Genomic DNA, 15,939 nt, shown 5'->3' with positions numbered 1-15,939 from the left:
TCATCGCCTCGAACGTTTCTCGTCAGGAAGAGTTGCTGTAGCATCCTCTTCTCGCTTACGCTTAGCCACTGTTTGGGACGGTCCAGGATAACATCTTACGGTCAGTATCTCACCTTTAGCCTTAGCCAAAGCCTCAGCCACAGCCTTAACCTCAGCCAAAAGCTCAGCCAAAGCCTCCCGCTGAGCCTTTACCTCAGCCCAAGTCTCATCCTCATCCTCCAACTCCTCCTCCAGCTCATCCAACTGCTCCCCCATTTCCTCCAACTCCTCCTCCAGCTCTTCCAACTCTTCCGCCAACTCCCCCTTCAGCTCCTTCAACTCCTTCTCCAGCTGCTCGTCATCCTTAGCCAAAATCTCACTACAATTCTCAGCCGAAGCCTTAGTCTCTTCCTCTTCCTCTTCCTCCACATCCATATCCTCATCACTAGCCTCAGCCAAATTCTCATCTCCAGCATAAAGTAAAGCTTGAGCCAACTTCCTCACCTCATCATCCACATCCACAAGTTCAGCCTTAAACACAAACTCAGCCCAAGCGTTAGCCAAAATCCAATCCTCATCCACATCCCCATCCTCAACCTTAGTTAAATTCTCAGCCAAAGTCTCAAGGAAAGCTTTAGCCGCCTCCTTCACATCGTCATCCACATTCATAGACTCCGCCTTAATGATAAACTCAGCCCAAGCCTTAGCCGAAGCAACACCCTTAGCATCAGCCAGAGCCCAAACCTGCTCATCTTCATCCTCCTCTTCATCTTCGACTACATCCCCATCCTCAGCTTTAGCCAAATTTTTATCTCGAACATCAAGGAAAGCTTGAGCCAAATCCTTCACCTCATTGTCCACAAAAACAGGCCCAGCCTTAAGGACAAACCTAGCAAAAGCCTTAGCCATAGCCCAATGCTCCTCCTCATTGATATCCCCATCGTCAGCCTTAGCCAAATTCTCAGCCAAAGTCTCTAGGAAAGCTGTAGCCTCCTCCTTCGCCTCCTCATCCACATCCACAGACTCAGCCTTAACGATAATCTCAGCATAAGCCTTAGCCATGGCAAAAGCAACAGCCTCATCATGAGCGAAAGGCCAAGTCTCCTCTTCTTCCTCCTTCTTCTCTTCAACCTCCGTCTTCTCTTCCTGCTCCTCCACGTTTCTCTCTTCCGGTTCCGGGAACACAGGTAAATACATCTTCTTATTAGCTTGTGAATAGGTTGTTTAAAATGTGAGTTTGAATATGATAAGTAGGAGAGGTCTGCCTAGCTACTGGTTAGGTAGTTCAGCAATTTGACTTTGCTACTTTTCAAATTCAGGTAGACGATTGTTGTAATGCATTCCGCATGGCGCTCAGGCCATGCGCGACTGTTCATTCTTGAGAAGGCCAATAAGCCCTTGCCCGTGCAGTCTGTACACCATCCGGCGGACTTTAATTCAAATTGCTCATAGTCCGCCTTGGCTCGGCTCTCCCGCCACTCGCTTCCCCGTCAATAGGGGGTGGGATGGCCTGCGTGAGCAAGCAGGCCACCATTTGGGCAATTTGTACTCAAGAACGCATTGCAGACCAGGCAAAGCCTGGGTTGGGCATGCTGCAGCCAGTCTCACCTGAAGCGCGCAGGTTCGTCTTGAGACTAGCCCCATTGCCGCAGCATTAATGCTGCGGCCTAGGCCCATACCTAGGGAAAAAGAAAAAAAAAGTTTTTTAAATATTGCTCATTGGAATTTAGTCTACTTAAAATGTACGGCTAATACTTCCCGTTGGAGCGGCAGCAATCGTGTTTTTCGCCGCTTAATATCTTCGGTTATCCTCGCCAGGTAAAATATCGGGATTTCGGCGTCTTCGGTCCTCCTAATAGAGGAAAAACAGTCGTGCATTGACGATAAAGTTTGGGAACTTCCGTTTTCGGCCATCAGGTGGCACTTTCCAACGGTGTTGTGTTCTATGTTTTCGCCTGCTATTGTTTTCTTTTTCTTTTCATGCCATCAACAGCAGGCAATGCAACACCAACAGGCACTGCAAAAATAGGCACTGCAAAAACAGGCACTGGAACAACACGAACTGGAATGACACGCACTGGAACAAGACGCACTCGCACTGGAACAACACACACTGGAACAACAGGCATTGCAACACCAACGGGCCTTACGGCATCAACAAACTGCGACGCACCACAGTGGCTAACCGGGGTCGGCCGGAATTTCACCCAGTCACCATTATACTGCCAATACACAGCCTAGTAGCTCAGGGGTAATATTCTAATCATTATTTTTTTTAACCTCCTTCTCTTGTCTTGTTTCATAATTCAGGGATCGATGCTGATGACAACGGCTAAGTTTCCTTCCCTGTTAAGTCGGACTATTGTGGTGGAGTTCTGTCGACTTTGTTCTTGAAAATGACACTTTGACGAAATAGGAGTAATCGTAGTATCTCTTAACTTTTATGCCATGGTAGACTCTTTGATCTTCATTCATGCACTACATAATCAACCAGTATGATATATTTCAGCCGACTATGAGAAAATGCACCAAAGCATCAGGTAGTTCCTTTAATTATATTGTATCCGTCCTAAATTGACATTAACATTGATGATAGTTTTCTTCAATCGAGACATTCTTATGTGGTTGAACCATGGCTGACGTTCACTAGGTTCATATGAACCTATGGTTTCTAAAACAGCTTCTACTTTTCTCCCATTTATTTTTTACAATTTTTCAAGCAGCAACCGTTTGAAACTGCTGACGTTCGGCAAAACTCTTCATTCGAGCTTCGATTTCGGGGCGGAAGTGCCGGATGAGACCTTGAACGGGCCAAGCAGCACCGTCTCCCAAAGCACAAATTGTATGGCCTTCAATTTGCTTGCTTAGCTCCCATAGCATATCGATTTCTTCTGGTTTGGCGTTACCCTCAACTACGAAAAATTGAAATCCATTGATACAGAAAGCGATTAGAAAAAACAAATAAATAGATAACATTTTATAATTATTTTGCCACGTTCTTACCAAATCGATACATGATTTTGTTCATCCATCCGGTACCTGCGCGACAAGGTGTGCACTGGCCACAAGATTCGTGCTTGTAAAATTCAATAAGACGAGCGATGGCTCGGATGACGTCAGTCGGCTTGTTCATCACAATTAGGGCAGCTGTGCCTAAACCAGTTTGCGCAGCTACGAGGGCGTCAAAATCCATCAACACATCATCGCAAACTCTAAAGAAAATATTTGTAGAACTATGACTGACGAACGGCGGCTTTTTGTTCAACATACTTGCGGGGGATCATGGGTGTGGAGCTACCTCCGGGGATGACAGCCAACAAGTTGTCCCATCCACCAATCACACCACGAGCGTGGCGTTCGATCAATTCCTTTAATGGGATGGACATTTCTTCTTCAACGGTGCACGGGTTGTTGACATGACCCGAAATATTGAAAAGCTTCGTACCGGAATTTCTGGGGCGGCCAAAGCCCACAAACCAATCTCCACCTCGCCGACAAATCATCTAAATAGGTTTTCCGAATGAGTTCATATGCAATTATAAGAATTTATGACAAGCTGCGTACCGGGGCGACCGCCACCGTTTCTACGTTGGCGACGGTAGTGGGGCAACCAAAAAGACCAATATCGGTTGGGAAAGGGGGCTTCAGGCGGGGTTTACCTTGCTTGCCTTCCAAAGATTCAATCAAAGCAGTCTCTTCACCACAAATGTAAGCACCTATAACAGACCAGTTTTAGAAACTTATCGTTGCTGTAGCTATTTTGGGAACATACCTGCACCACGATGAACAAAGACATCAAAATCATATTTTGCCAATTCATCCTTGCTTATAGGCCTCATGGATTGCGACCTGTACATTAGTTCCTTCATTGTAAAACTCGCCACGAATGTAAATGTAGGCAGCGCGGGCTCCCATGGCCCGACCGGCGATGAGGCATCCTTCGATAAGCTTGTGAGGATCGTGACGCATAATCTCACGATCTTTGCACGTTCCTGGCTCGCCTTCATCAGCGTTGACAACAAGGTATTTCGGTCGACCATCTGAAGATTTATTCATGAAGCTCCATTTCATGCCGCTTGGAAAACCAGCCCCTCCACGTCCACGTAGGCCAGATTTTTTCACTTCATCTGTTTTAGTTTACATTGCCATTAACTGAAACCAACTCTTAACAACATAAATTCTCTTACTGGGTTCATATTCACCAGTTTATGTTATCACATTCTATAAAATTTCTAACAAGAACTTTAGTTTGCTTACTCAGAATCCAATCAACTCCTTTCAATAAGATTCCTTTCATTTTGTACTAGTCACCTCTTTTCAGGGCTCCTTGCAATTTCCAATCATGGCAACCATAAAGGTTGGTGAAGATACAGTCTTCATCTTTAAGTGGCCCAAATTTTGTCTGCATTCTGACAAAAGCAAAGGTCATGGTGAATGGTAAACTTGGATAACATTTTTAGCATCAATGTTGTTTCTTTTTTTACCTTAGCAGGAGGGGCAGTAGTGGTAGTATTGTATCGAGTTGAAACAACACTCAATGACTGCACACCTGAAATTAAGTAATTTACGGGTAAACATCCATCACGTAAAGGTACTGTACATGAAGTTATGCATAGCTTCAGGACAAAATTAAAATTTAATGCGTTACCGATTATCTTAAGAATTTTTGCTATGAGACATTCATGGCATGAAGAACTTACTTAGATTTGGTCTCGTAAACAGGCTCAACTTTGTTAAAGCCATGACGAAAAAAAAATTCACTCTTTCACGAAAAAAAAATCACTCTTTACCAGACCGTGAATTGTTGGAGACTGTTGGAGGCGACCGTCGACTGCAACGGTCGACGTTCGTGAATACACGTTGTTAAACCAACCGTTAGATGGCGCAAAAGCTGTTTCAAACGTCCGCTAGAAAAAAAACCGTTATTTTTCCCGCCTATTTGACAAATTGATATTCTAGAATTCTGGTTACATATCGACGTCGTCGACAGAATCTTTTTTGCGAGCAATCTACATCCTGAATAAATAAGTGAGAAATGAAACGTAAATGTCAAAAGGTCGAAGATGTAGCGTGGTGATCGTTTTGACCTCTGCATTGGGTCCAGATCAGTCGTTATGCAAATGAAAACGTAAGACGAGTATAATGAAGATGTTTTTCATCTCAAAATTTAGAAAGCATTGACTAGATGCGTTAGCAAAACTTGATCCTGATTTGGGCTTTGAGTAAATGACTTTCTACTCGTCAAACAATTGTCGGCATAATGAAATTGGCCGCAACGCTAGGTGTCGTGCAAATAGGAAAAGGGGCGTTTGCGTTCTCCTATACCCTACAGCATTTTCGTTTTATTTTTATTTTATTTTCCTTTTTCGAAGCAACAGTCTCGTTTTAGGTGGATGTGTGCACACAAACAGGATATTCTCAGCTAGTACTTTGGCAACTTCAGTTTTCTTGTGCTGTATGCCTTTTCATCGACTTCCAAGTTTTCGATAATATTTTGGGTTTTGAATTGTGTGCATAGAAATTTAACCATCTCCTTGGCATTTGTTTGTGTGTTCTTACACGTGAAACGAGAAAATATTTGTTATAGAAATGATTATATAGAACTGTATTTAGATCGTTTGGAAAGCATTCATCTTGACTTATCACGAAGAAAAACTTTAAGCAAGAAAACAAAACAAAATGCCGCTCGATTGCGGAGCTACCGTGGTGAAATACGTCCTGTGTCTGTTCAACTTTGCCCTTTTTGTGAGTATTGGCTTTATGGGAACGTTAGAGACGTGATTGGGTTACCAGATTCTAATGGATACAACTGTTTATGGGATGTAGTGGGCTGGAGCCGCTGTTTTAGGAATTGGGATCTGGTTAGCCGCCGACCAGAATTCTTTCCTCACTCTGATCAAATTTACTCAAGCTGAAAATGTGCAGGTAAAACAGACATCACTAGCAATTACAACTACCTCCATCTGTCTTTCGAAACTTACATTTTTCTTGTATTGGCACAGAATTTGGTACAGCCAGCGGTTATCACTCAAAGTGCCTACTTGTTGATTGCAGCTGGAGCTTTCATTTTCATCGTCAGTTTCCTGGGCTATTGTGGCGCTGTTAAAGAATCTCGCGTCATCAACATCCACCACGACCGAGTTGTTTCATTTGCCATTAGCAACCATGCAGGTGGCTCGACTGACTCTGCCCCCCCTCAATATCGAGCTGGCCCAAAGGAAACCATTACAAACGGCCATTCAAAAATCAGACGACGTATCGGCTGACACCACAAATGGAAATGTGATTGAAGCCATCCCACCGACGCCCCTCTCGCCGCCGACGTTCTTGTCCAAAATCCCAGCCGCGGCCCCCGAAGTCTCCCCCGCTGAAATCCTTCTGTTAAACGAACGTTATTTACTGCTGGAATGAATCGAAGGTGCCGTGTCTCCTCAAAGTCAACCACTGCGTCGCTGCATCGACACGGTCACAGAAGAGACCTACTTTTGCCGCGAATGCTCGACATCGCCTACGACGGCCACGTTGCTAGAGGCTGATCACCGCTTGAGGGATTCCGTTGTTGTGACGCCCGTCTGTCACGTCATCCATGCCGAAGGAGATGCGCACACGCCAAAGCTCTATCTCCTCTCGCCAGCCTCGTACGGCGATTTACATTCGTACTTGAGATCGAAGCGCAGATTGAAAGAGAACGAAGCGAGAAATCTATTTCGCCAAGCCGCACAGGCAGTGTTTGATTGTCATAAACACGGAGTCGTGCTAACCGATTTAAAGCTCAGACGTTTCGTATTTGCCGATCCACAAAGGTAATTCTTAAAAAAAAAAAAAAAAAAACAGTTGTGAAATTTCGAGAAGCTAATTTTGATTTCGATTTTATAAAAAGGTCCAAATTACGATTAGAGTCGCTGGAAGAAGCGATTGTGCTGGAACGATCGGATTCGGACGACGGCGTTTGGCGGAAGCACGGATATCCGGCTTACGTGACACCGGAAGTGTTGTTGAGTCGCGGCGCCCGCTACTCTGGCCGTGCAGCTGATCTTTGGTCTCTGGGCATCATCCTCTACACGCTGCTCGTCGGCCGCTATCCGTTCCAAGACTCGGAACCATTCGGACTCAATCAATGAAGTGCGGGAAGTGCAAACTAAATGCAGAATGAGTGGTTCGATTTAGTCAGTGGTTGACTGCAGATGAATGTGTCACCCACAGCTAAATTTGTTGCTTACAATCTAGCATGTTTTCTTTTTGCCAATGTTTGTTAGAGGGCTAGGCCAGTAGCCAACCTCTTACATTTATCTTGACGTAAATTTCCCATCAGAGCTTATTTCTGTTGTCACTCTATCGCACAGGCGATGGCAATTTTCTTTCGTTCGTTCAGCTACGCTACTGATGGCGATTGTAATGCATTGTACAATATGCAGGATGATACAAAATATTGAACACTTTGAATCGGTTTGTCCGGCCAGTACGTGCTTGCTGTGATCGTCAGAGTAAGCAAGTAATAACAGCTGACAAGCAAAATGTCAATGCCCAATATACATTTTGCATTTGTCTCTGAACTTGTTTCAAAATCCTTGCTGACAGGTTGTCATCAACAGATTCATCATCTGCATCGATTCTCTTTGTAGTCTATTTGGCAATATTAGGACATTAAATACCTCTAGTCAATATGCACACAAGTTCTCTTAGCCTGTTTGATTTTAAAGGCAATTGCCTTGACTCGACCTTTATTCACTGCAAATTCTTCGTCTAGTATTGGACCATACTTTTCTGTTTGAAATAGTAACAGCCTACAACTGCTTTCTAACCACTCTTCGCCCCCCACCCCCACAGAAAAAGACAAGACAATTTTGTTAGGAGGTTTAAAGCAGTGCATTTTGAAACTAGAACCAAACTGTGATATATACAAACAACATTCAAACACAAACAACATTCACAACAAGAATTTTGAAAAGATTATTCATACCAATGATACACTCATTTGCACACACACATTCACACAATTTTGCCAATACACGCTTTTACTAATTTAGGGTAATCAAAGGGGAACTTCATTTTCTTGAACGTTTCCCGTCAGGAAGGGTCGCTGGAGCATCTTCCTCCCGCTTGCGTTTAGCAACTAGTTGGGACGGTCCAGGATTGAGATGTGTCTCTGAAACAACCGTTGCTGTAGTCTTAGGCAAATTAGTATCGTTAGTTAGTCTTATTTGCTCGCATCTAGGCTTAACCACAATCTCAATCCAAGCCTCATACATAGCTTCAATCTCCTCCTTCTCATCCATATTCTCATCCCCAGCCCCAATCTCAAGCCAAGCCTTAGCCAAAGCTTTTCGTACGCTGTACATGAACTATTCCATGGCAGTGAACACTAAACTGCGATGCGGTATGATAAGAATATACTCGGTCATTGGGTTCTTTTTTTTTTTTTTAAACAAAATATTTACAGACAGATAAGAAAACATTTGAATTCTTCATTCCACCAGTATGAATCTTTTTTTTACCTTGATTTTATGGATTTTAATCCGTGGACGAGCCGTGCTGTATAAGAGCATGCCAAGATTGATAGCCGTGCCAATCAAAATGCCTTGCGACAGACCGACAAAGACGCAAAAGACGAACGTAAAGCCAAAAGGCACTAAATCAATTGCTGCGTTTCAACCAGTTGAAATTAGTCCAACGTGTGGGGGATTTCGATCGTAGTAAAAAATAAATCGTTTCACTAACTTTTTGATTTCCAAACCATCTTGACTAAGCTGACTTCCACCATGAAAATAACAGCGGAAATGATGACGGCTGCCAAGCAGCTTTTTGGAATGTAGAAAAAATAAGGCGTCAAAACCGTAATGGCCAGAAGAACAAGAGCACCTGAATAAATTCGAACAGATTTTTCTTTAAAATAAATACCCTCAAATAACGAGGTCAAGTTTCAGTTACCAGTGTAGAGTCCGCCGAAAGGCGTCCGGGCTCATTCTCATTCGTTGCGCTTCAAGCAACTATTCTTGCAACCGGTGTAACTCTAATGGATTAATACAAACGTCTAATATTAAAATATTAAATTTGCATCGCAAATAAATTGCTTACACGGAAGGTAGTCAGAATGAAATTGAGGACTTCCTTGTTGGTTTCGTCTTCAATAATACCAATCAGTTCTTGCAATTCTATCAAGTTGGGCTTGGCGCGAAACAGGGTCGAAATGGCAGCAACTCGAATCTCTGTAGTTTCTGTCGTGTTATGAATGATGGGCATTATAGCTGACAAGAATTTTTCACGATTAGAAGCGGCCAATAACTGGATGGTAATGATCACATGAGGACCAATGGTCCTTGATGCAGAACCGCTTTTTGTATGAGGAACAAGACGCTCGATAGCCGGTATCAATTTGCTGTTACGAAGTGCAATCAGCGACACCGTCATTTCCCGATGGGTCTTTGCGGCCTTAAAGGCGTCGTAAAGTATGCGAGCATATTTGTTGATGGTATCTGCCTTGCAAGGACGTTGTGTGTTTCCGCTGCAAGTAACACCAATGAGATGACCAAAAGCCAAAGTAATTGCACCTCTTAGTTCCCTATTTAAAAATTCAATTGACAGGTGAGAGCCACAGTGTATAATTTAAATCAATTTCTTTTACTTTGGCTTGATACTAGAGCTGCTCTTGAGGAGATCCTCCCAGTTGGCTAGGAGCTTCTCAGATGGCATACGCAGGTAGTAAGGTATGAGTGCTACTGTACGTTGAGCTTCGATGTCGGATATTTATCCCCGAGGATCAATCCTTTGATCATCAAAGCTGCAGGATTTGTACCCGTCAAAGGAAGAATTTCAACGTACAAGTTCCTAGATAATTACACAATCAGCAAATTTAAATTAGTATGTGGTAATAGTTTTATACTTGAGCTCATCGTCTTTTTCGATGCATTTCCATACAGCCACTAAGCTTTCCAAGCTCATGGCGGACATTAATTGAATGCAATCCGAGGTAGAGGAATCCGTCAAAACTTCTTCATTGAGAGGTGACCATCCAATGACACTATTTAGCTTCGTGAGCATCGGAACAGCCTATATTTAAACCAAATGCATTTTGTATTTACATATTTATCGATAATATTTAAAGTTCCTTTACTTTGCTACGAAGAACGAGTTGTGATTGGGGCTCCTCCGGATGGAAATAATCTTGTTCGCGAGTCAAATCAATACCATCAGCTGTTGGAATTGGATTCCTGAAGGTGTAGCGAAGATTGGCGTAGTGCTTGGTCAGACCGGGAGCGACAATGGGTTTAGTGAGAGGGCTCAACGATTTAAGCAGCAAGGTAGTGCTGCATTTCATTTTTAAAACAATGATTATGTTAGACTATTGGTTACAACAACGTGGATAAATGGTGTAATACTTAGCCCTATTGTTGAAGGGCGTTCCCGTTGGAGGGTACAGCTGAAGAGCCTGATGGCCCAATGACGAGATTGATTCAGCTTTAACCGTATTCACTGGCCGTTCCACGACTGAGCTTGTAGTAACTTTGGGTCGTGGCTAAAAGGTCGTTCTGCGCAGTTCCGCCGCAAGTAGTGGTTTCAACAGTATTGAATCCCATACTTGGGATATTGGTACATTCTCTCTGTGTGCGTTGCTTGAAAAGCAGGAAGCGACCTTTTCCATCATCACTAAAAGAATAACTTGTATTACATGTACCACTAATAGTGTCCTGCAAATCCGATAAAGGTTGGTTACGATTGATATCATGATATTTGCACTATAGTCCACTTAACCTCAACAACGCGCATGTATGCTGTTTCTTCTTTACCGATATCTCCGATGTAGAAATCCATCTGCAGGTTAGTTGCCAAGGCTTTCTTGAAGTTCACCGACCATTCGGCATCCCACGAATCGGTATAAAATCCGGTAATCTGATCAAACAAGACAAAATTGCAAATGAATAAACCTTGACAAATTTTAATTTATCGTTATCCTGTCCTTAGTTTTGAATTACGTTATTAAACCGAAAATAACAAATTGTTTTATTACTTTTCCATTTAATAAGGTGAGTTTAAGCGGTTTTTCTAATGATGCGAGATCGAGCTTCTTCAGAAACTTGATGGTGTTGAACGGCGTCTCGGGTCCATTGTGTATTCCCAAGGTCAGATCCGATAGCTATTATTCGAAAATTTATTACTAGGATTGGTAAACTAAATTTTATTGTTTGCCTTACTTTTAGAGTAGCTATTCCCGGTTGTTTTTGGATGATGAGGTTGCCACGAATCCCAAAAGAAGAGCTGAACAATGTCGGCTCACGAACACCCGTCATGGTGTACGCCTGGTAACTGTACTGATATTCTTGCCCATCTTCAAACAAACCTGTGATACATGAATTATTAAATGCCATTAATCAATGATAATAAAAGGTAAGAATAGTAAAAGTTTTGCAAATACCTTCTGCTTTGCAGCGAATGGTAAGGAAGAGCACGAGAATTAACACGCTCAACCGTGCCATAGTAACTCGTGAATGTCTGTATTATCGTCTAGTAGGGAAGAGTCAGACAAACACTGCAAACAGAATTTTCCATCGGACTCGTTTCTAGATTGGCGTTGCTCAGATTCGTTTGCCCCATTGAAACAAAGGTCATCGATACAGTTCATCGAATGTGAAACAGGAAACTTTTCCTGATCAGAACAAAAACCCAAAGATCAAAGTTTGCTGGCACTCTTCATTCGTCAAGAATCAAGTACTTGAGGAAATCATTACAACACAAGGGTCAATCAATGCCACCCTAACAAATAACATATATACTGGTAAAATTCTTTCGGCCATGTTAGCAGTATACGTAATGGACGCGAAAGAAAGATGATGTTAACTGAAAAAAGGGGCTTTCTGTAGGCTGTGGTCGTGGCCTCGTGGTTGAAAGTGTGTTTCGCAATTGTTTATTTTCCACTGTTCTTTTATTGTGCTATGTCGACCACCATACCATACCAGCCTAGCCAAATAAAGAGGACGGGTGAGGTTCTTTGGCGCGAACTCACAATGGCGCTAGCGGATGGTGGTAGACAAACATGGATAAAAGAACAGTGAAATGTACTCTGATTGCCGGAAAACTATCGATTACAATTAGTGTTGGAATGCCAGAGCTCAGATGAAGATCGAAAGCATCCACGCTCTAATGTATTAACGCTTGCACCAGCAAACGCAATTCTTTTGTCGAACCTTTCAAAATGAACAGTATTTCCATTGAAATTGTATGATATCTATATGAAGAGAAAAACGTTTGAAAACAAACGTATTGTTTCAGAGGCCTACGAAAAGAACATTGCTTGTTGAGGGTTTGCCAAAGTGCAACCCTCGTTACACAGCCGAACTTCCTAATGAGACAACTATGCGTCCTTTTCATAACGAAGAACACTCCTGTTGTAAGAGACGAGCCCCTTGCATTTGGTTCTATCCTATTGGCAACTGTTTACACCACCAAGTAAAAGCAAAGATGCAACCGTCACAATCTCGTGATATGCGTTCCTCTGCTAAAAGGACTTGGAGTACATAAAAAAAAAAGTATTTCGAGAACGTAGTTGAAAAGTGTAGATGGAAGCCAAAAAACAATATCAACTAAAATTACGCAACGGCTGTATAGCTTCCCGCTAAATAAGTCAAGACGAGAGTGTTCACAGACGTATTTCGGATCAGTCGAGACCGACCGTCTGATACGGTGAGAAGTATACCTGAAACTGTGCGAAACAGCATTTACAATTCCGCTATGGCACTCCAAAGATTGCAAATTCAACATTGTCGAGTGTTTTCTAGTTTGATCAATAACCAATTTAATCTTCGACGAAATCAGTCTGTTTTGGCAACACCTGACGAAAATCCCAGGATTTTAATCACCGGTAAGTTTTGCACATTCATCAGTTAAACTAACAGTTTTATACGTTCAAATGTTGAATTGAAAATAAATATTTCTTAAATGAATTTAGGTGGACTGGGTCAACTTGCAACTGGATTGGCTAAAATCCTACGTGAAAAGTATGGCAAAGACAATGTCATCATATCCGACATTCTTAAACCATCGAAAGAAGTAGTCGAAGCCAAATTCAATTCTTCATTCCACTACTATGAATATTTTTTTTTACCTTGATTTATAGGATTTTAATCCGTGGACGAGCCATGCTGTATAAGAGCATGCCAAGATTGATAGCCGTGCCAATCAAAATGCCTTGCGACAGACCGACAAAGACGCAAAAGGACGAACGTAAAGCCAAAAGGCACTAAATCAATTGCTGCGTTTCAACCAGTTGAAATTAGTCCAACGTGTGGGGGATTTCGATCGTAGTAAAAAATAAATCGTTTCACTAACTTTTTGATTTCCAAACCATCTTGACTAAGCTGACTTCCACCATGAAAATAACAGCGGATCTGATGACGGCAGCCAAGCAACTTTTTGGAATGTAAAAAAAGTAAGGCGTCAAAACCGTAATGGCCAGAAGTGCAAGAGCACCTGAATAAAACAGATTTTAATTTAAAATAAATACTCTCAAATAAAGAGGTAAGTTTTCCGTTACCAGTGTAGAGTCCGCCGAAAGGCGTGCGGACGCCTCTGGCGGCATTAACGACCGTGCGTGAAAATGCGCATGTCACTGGAAACGATGACGCAAACGATCCTAAAATGTTGCTAGTACCGATGGCGATCATCTCTTGACTGACATCAATGCGACTCCCTTTGGCTATCCATTTGCAATTCCACGTAATCCAGACATGATTCAAAGAAAAAAACATAACATCATCTCCGTATGGCAGCTGCTTTGATTGACCCTACCTAAGGATTTGGCAATCGCAATCGATTCAATTACGGTGACCAGTGGAGAAATGTAGAGCGAAGAGCCTAGATTTTTGCAAATGTCCACAAAAGAGTATGTCTTTCCGTCTGCCTCAAACGAAAAGGGCGGCGCTCTGAATGGAGAGAATCCGCTAGGAATCTCACCTAAATGTATACACGTTACCTATTTAAAGTTAAAATTTGCTCGTTTGCTGACTAAGAGCTGCGGCACTTTTAACAAAATGAGATGCGTTGCTTTTTAATAGCGAAATAGTTTGGTCTTCTGTTTTTGCAAGGGATTCATTTAACTAGAAATATATTGAGATGTGCGTTTTTTTTCTTTTGGTTTACTAACTTTCTTAACCCCCGCCCTATAGCAGTGAAACACAAGACAATTTTGATAAGGTGTTTAAAGCTGTACATTTTAAAATTCCAACCAAAGTGTGGTACATACAAACAACATTCATTCTCACATACACACACACATACACAACAAGTAATTTTGACTAGATGATTTGTACCAAATAAATTACACACTTGCACACACACTTGCACACACACATTCATACGCAATTTTGGAAATATAAGCTATTCTTAACTTAGGCTATTAAAAGGAAAATTGATAATTATAGTTGTAAAAGCTCTGCCGACACCATGGGGGCATACCATATTCTGGGTCAGTCTTAGGCAGCGGCGGTCGAACCGGACGTTGCGACAGCGGAACTGGCCTACTCGTCAGGTCCTTGGATGGAAGCAAACCCTCGAATAGGCTGCTATGTAGGTTTTTAATCTCCGCCTTGGTCTGTGCCGCTGAACGTCCAGCTGTAGCCTTGAAGCGGACAGGGTCTTTGTAGTCCTTGAAATTCAGATCCTTGAAGCGCTTCTGCGCAGGAAGGGTTGCTTGCGCATCCTCTTCCCGCTTCCGCTTGGCCATCGAGTCATTGGGTAATTCTCGGGATGGTGATTGGCACGGCAAGCCAGGATCTGATTTCGGCAATGATGGCAATGGTGATCGGATATGACAGTCTACCAAGGGCTTTGGCTTATCAGTCAGCTGCTTTGGTATTCTTGCTGGTAGTGGAAGCTTACCCCCAAACAGACTGGCGTAAAGACTGCCCGCCTTGGCTCTGGCCGCTACCGCTGGATCAATGACAGGTGCCTGCAAGAGATTAGGAACTTTAGTTTTTGCCACATTATTATCATTAGCGAGCCTTTGCTTAGTAATACGCCCAACCCGTTTCGGCTTAGTTTGTAACTTGTTTATATCGTCTAATGATAATAATGGTGGAAGCCGAATGACTTCTTTTGAATTGGTTCCCTCAAAACGTTTCTTATATACAAAAGGTGATGGTGCGTCATACCGCTTACGCTTAGCCGGCAAGTCGTTAGGTTTTGGAGTATCAATCAGCGGCATTGGCTTATTAATAAGCTGCTTTGCTTCTGGTTCTGGTTTCGTTGCTGGTTTTAGAACCTTATTGCCGAACATAGCGCGATGGAGACTTGCAATTTTCGCACTGGTCGCTAACACCTTACGCATTTGAGGTGCAACGGGTGCCATTTTCTTATCAGCTTATTAATCGAAGGTATAGAATATGAGTTTGAGTTTGTGGAGTAGGAGAGGTCTGCCTAGCTACTGGTTAGGTAGTTCAGCAATTAAACTTTGCTATGGAACCTTTTTTGTTGTCGTATGTGAGTTAGGCGAAATAAGCCTTAATATCCTCCCCAACCACCACCCCCCCCCTCCAAACCAACCAAATAAAATTGAGACAAGACAATTTTTTTAGGTATTAAGCAGTGCATTTTCAAATTAAAACCAAAGCATGATACATTCAAACCACATTCATACTCATACACACACACATCAAGCAATAATTTTGACTAGGATATTTACATCAAAGGTATACACATTCACACACACAGTCATTCTTACAGAATTTCGTGAATGCACGCTACTAATAACTTAGACTAACTAAAGGAGGATTTTCATCGTCTTGAACGTTTCTCGTCAGGAAGAGTTGCCGTCGCATCTTCTTCCCGCTTACGCTTACCCACTGGTTTGGACGGTCCAGGATTGGCAGGTGTCTCTGAAAAAACAATAGCTTTAGTCACAGCCAAATTATTACCGTTATTAAGTTTTTGCTTAGCCTCAGCCTCGGCCTTAGCCTCAGCCAATAGTGCTTG

General features: G+C 42.6%; 4 protein-coding genes and 2 pseudogenes across 4 annotated transcripts; 2 read left to right on the top strand and 4 right to left on the bottom strand.

The window, feature by feature from the left end:
- Positions 1–1,176, bottom strand: LOC130703075 (FK506-binding protein 5-like). The gene has a single exon (XM_057524695.1). It carries the CDS (start codon positions 1,174–1,176, stop codon positions 1–3), a length of 1,176 nt encoding a protein of 391 aa, XP_057380678.1.
- A 1,500-nt stretch (positions 1,177–2,676) lies between these two features.
- Positions 2,677–4,798, bottom strand: LOC130702881 (NADH dehydrogenase [ubiquinone] flavoprotein 1, mitochondrial-like; annotated as a pseudogene).
- Positions 4,799–5,394: 596 nt separating this feature from the next.
- On the top strand, positions 5,395–7,643 carry LOC130702883 (tribbles homolog 3-like; annotated as a pseudogene).
- A 212-nt stretch (positions 7,644–7,855) lies between these two features.
- On the bottom strand, positions 7,856–13,926 carry LOC130702975 (sodium-independent sulfate anion transporter-like). Its single transcript, XM_059495347.1, has 5 exons — positions 13,759–13,926; positions 13,505–13,666; positions 8,698–8,838; positions 8,475–8,620; positions 7,856–8,387 (listed from the first exon to the last, which is right to left on the bottom strand). The coding sequence occupies exons 2-5, from the start codon at positions 13,632–13,634 to the stop codon at positions 8,322–8,324; spliced, it is 483 nt and encodes a 160-aa protein (XP_059351330.1). The 5' UTR covers positions 13,635–13,666; positions 13,759–13,926; the 3' UTR covers positions 7,856–8,321.
- LOC130702974 (vitellogenin-2-like) lies at positions 9,294–11,851 on the bottom strand. The gene is made up of 9 exons (XM_057524600.2): positions 11,390–11,851; positions 11,169–11,314; positions 10,985–11,110; positions 10,729–10,866; positions 10,356–10,664; positions 10,091–10,283; positions 9,860–10,026; positions 9,602–9,804; positions 9,294–9,538 (listed from the first exon to the last, which is right to left on the bottom strand). Exons 1-5 carry the CDS (start codon positions 11,448–11,450, stop codon positions 10,437–10,439), a joined length of 699 nt encoding a protein of 232 aa, XP_057380583.1. The 5' UTR covers positions 11,451–11,851; the 3' UTR covers positions 9,294–9,538; positions 9,602–9,804; positions 9,860–10,026; positions 10,091–10,283; positions 10,356–10,436.
- On the top strand, positions 12,654–13,302 carry LOC130702976 (L-threonine 3-dehydrogenase, mitochondrial-like). Its single transcript, XM_057524603.2, has 3 exons — positions 12,654–12,832; positions 12,920–13,020; positions 13,088–13,302. Exons 1-3 carry the CDS (start codon positions 12,703–12,705, stop codon positions 13,118–13,120), a joined length of 264 nt encoding a protein of 87 aa, XP_057380586.1. The 5' UTR covers positions 12,654–12,702; the 3' UTR covers positions 13,121–13,302.
- Positions 13,927–15,939: the final 2,013 nt, after the last annotated feature.

This window comes from Daphnia carinata, chromosome 5 (genome assembly GCF_022539665.2).
Source record: "Daphnia carinata strain CSIRO-1 chromosome 5, CSIRO_AGI_Dcar_HiC_V3, whole genome shotgun sequence".
Taxonomy (NCBI): domain Eukaryota; kingdom Metazoa; phylum Arthropoda; class Branchiopoda; order Diplostraca; family Daphniidae; genus Daphnia; species Daphnia carinata.
This window is presented reverse-complemented; position numbering and strand designations above follow the sequence as displayed.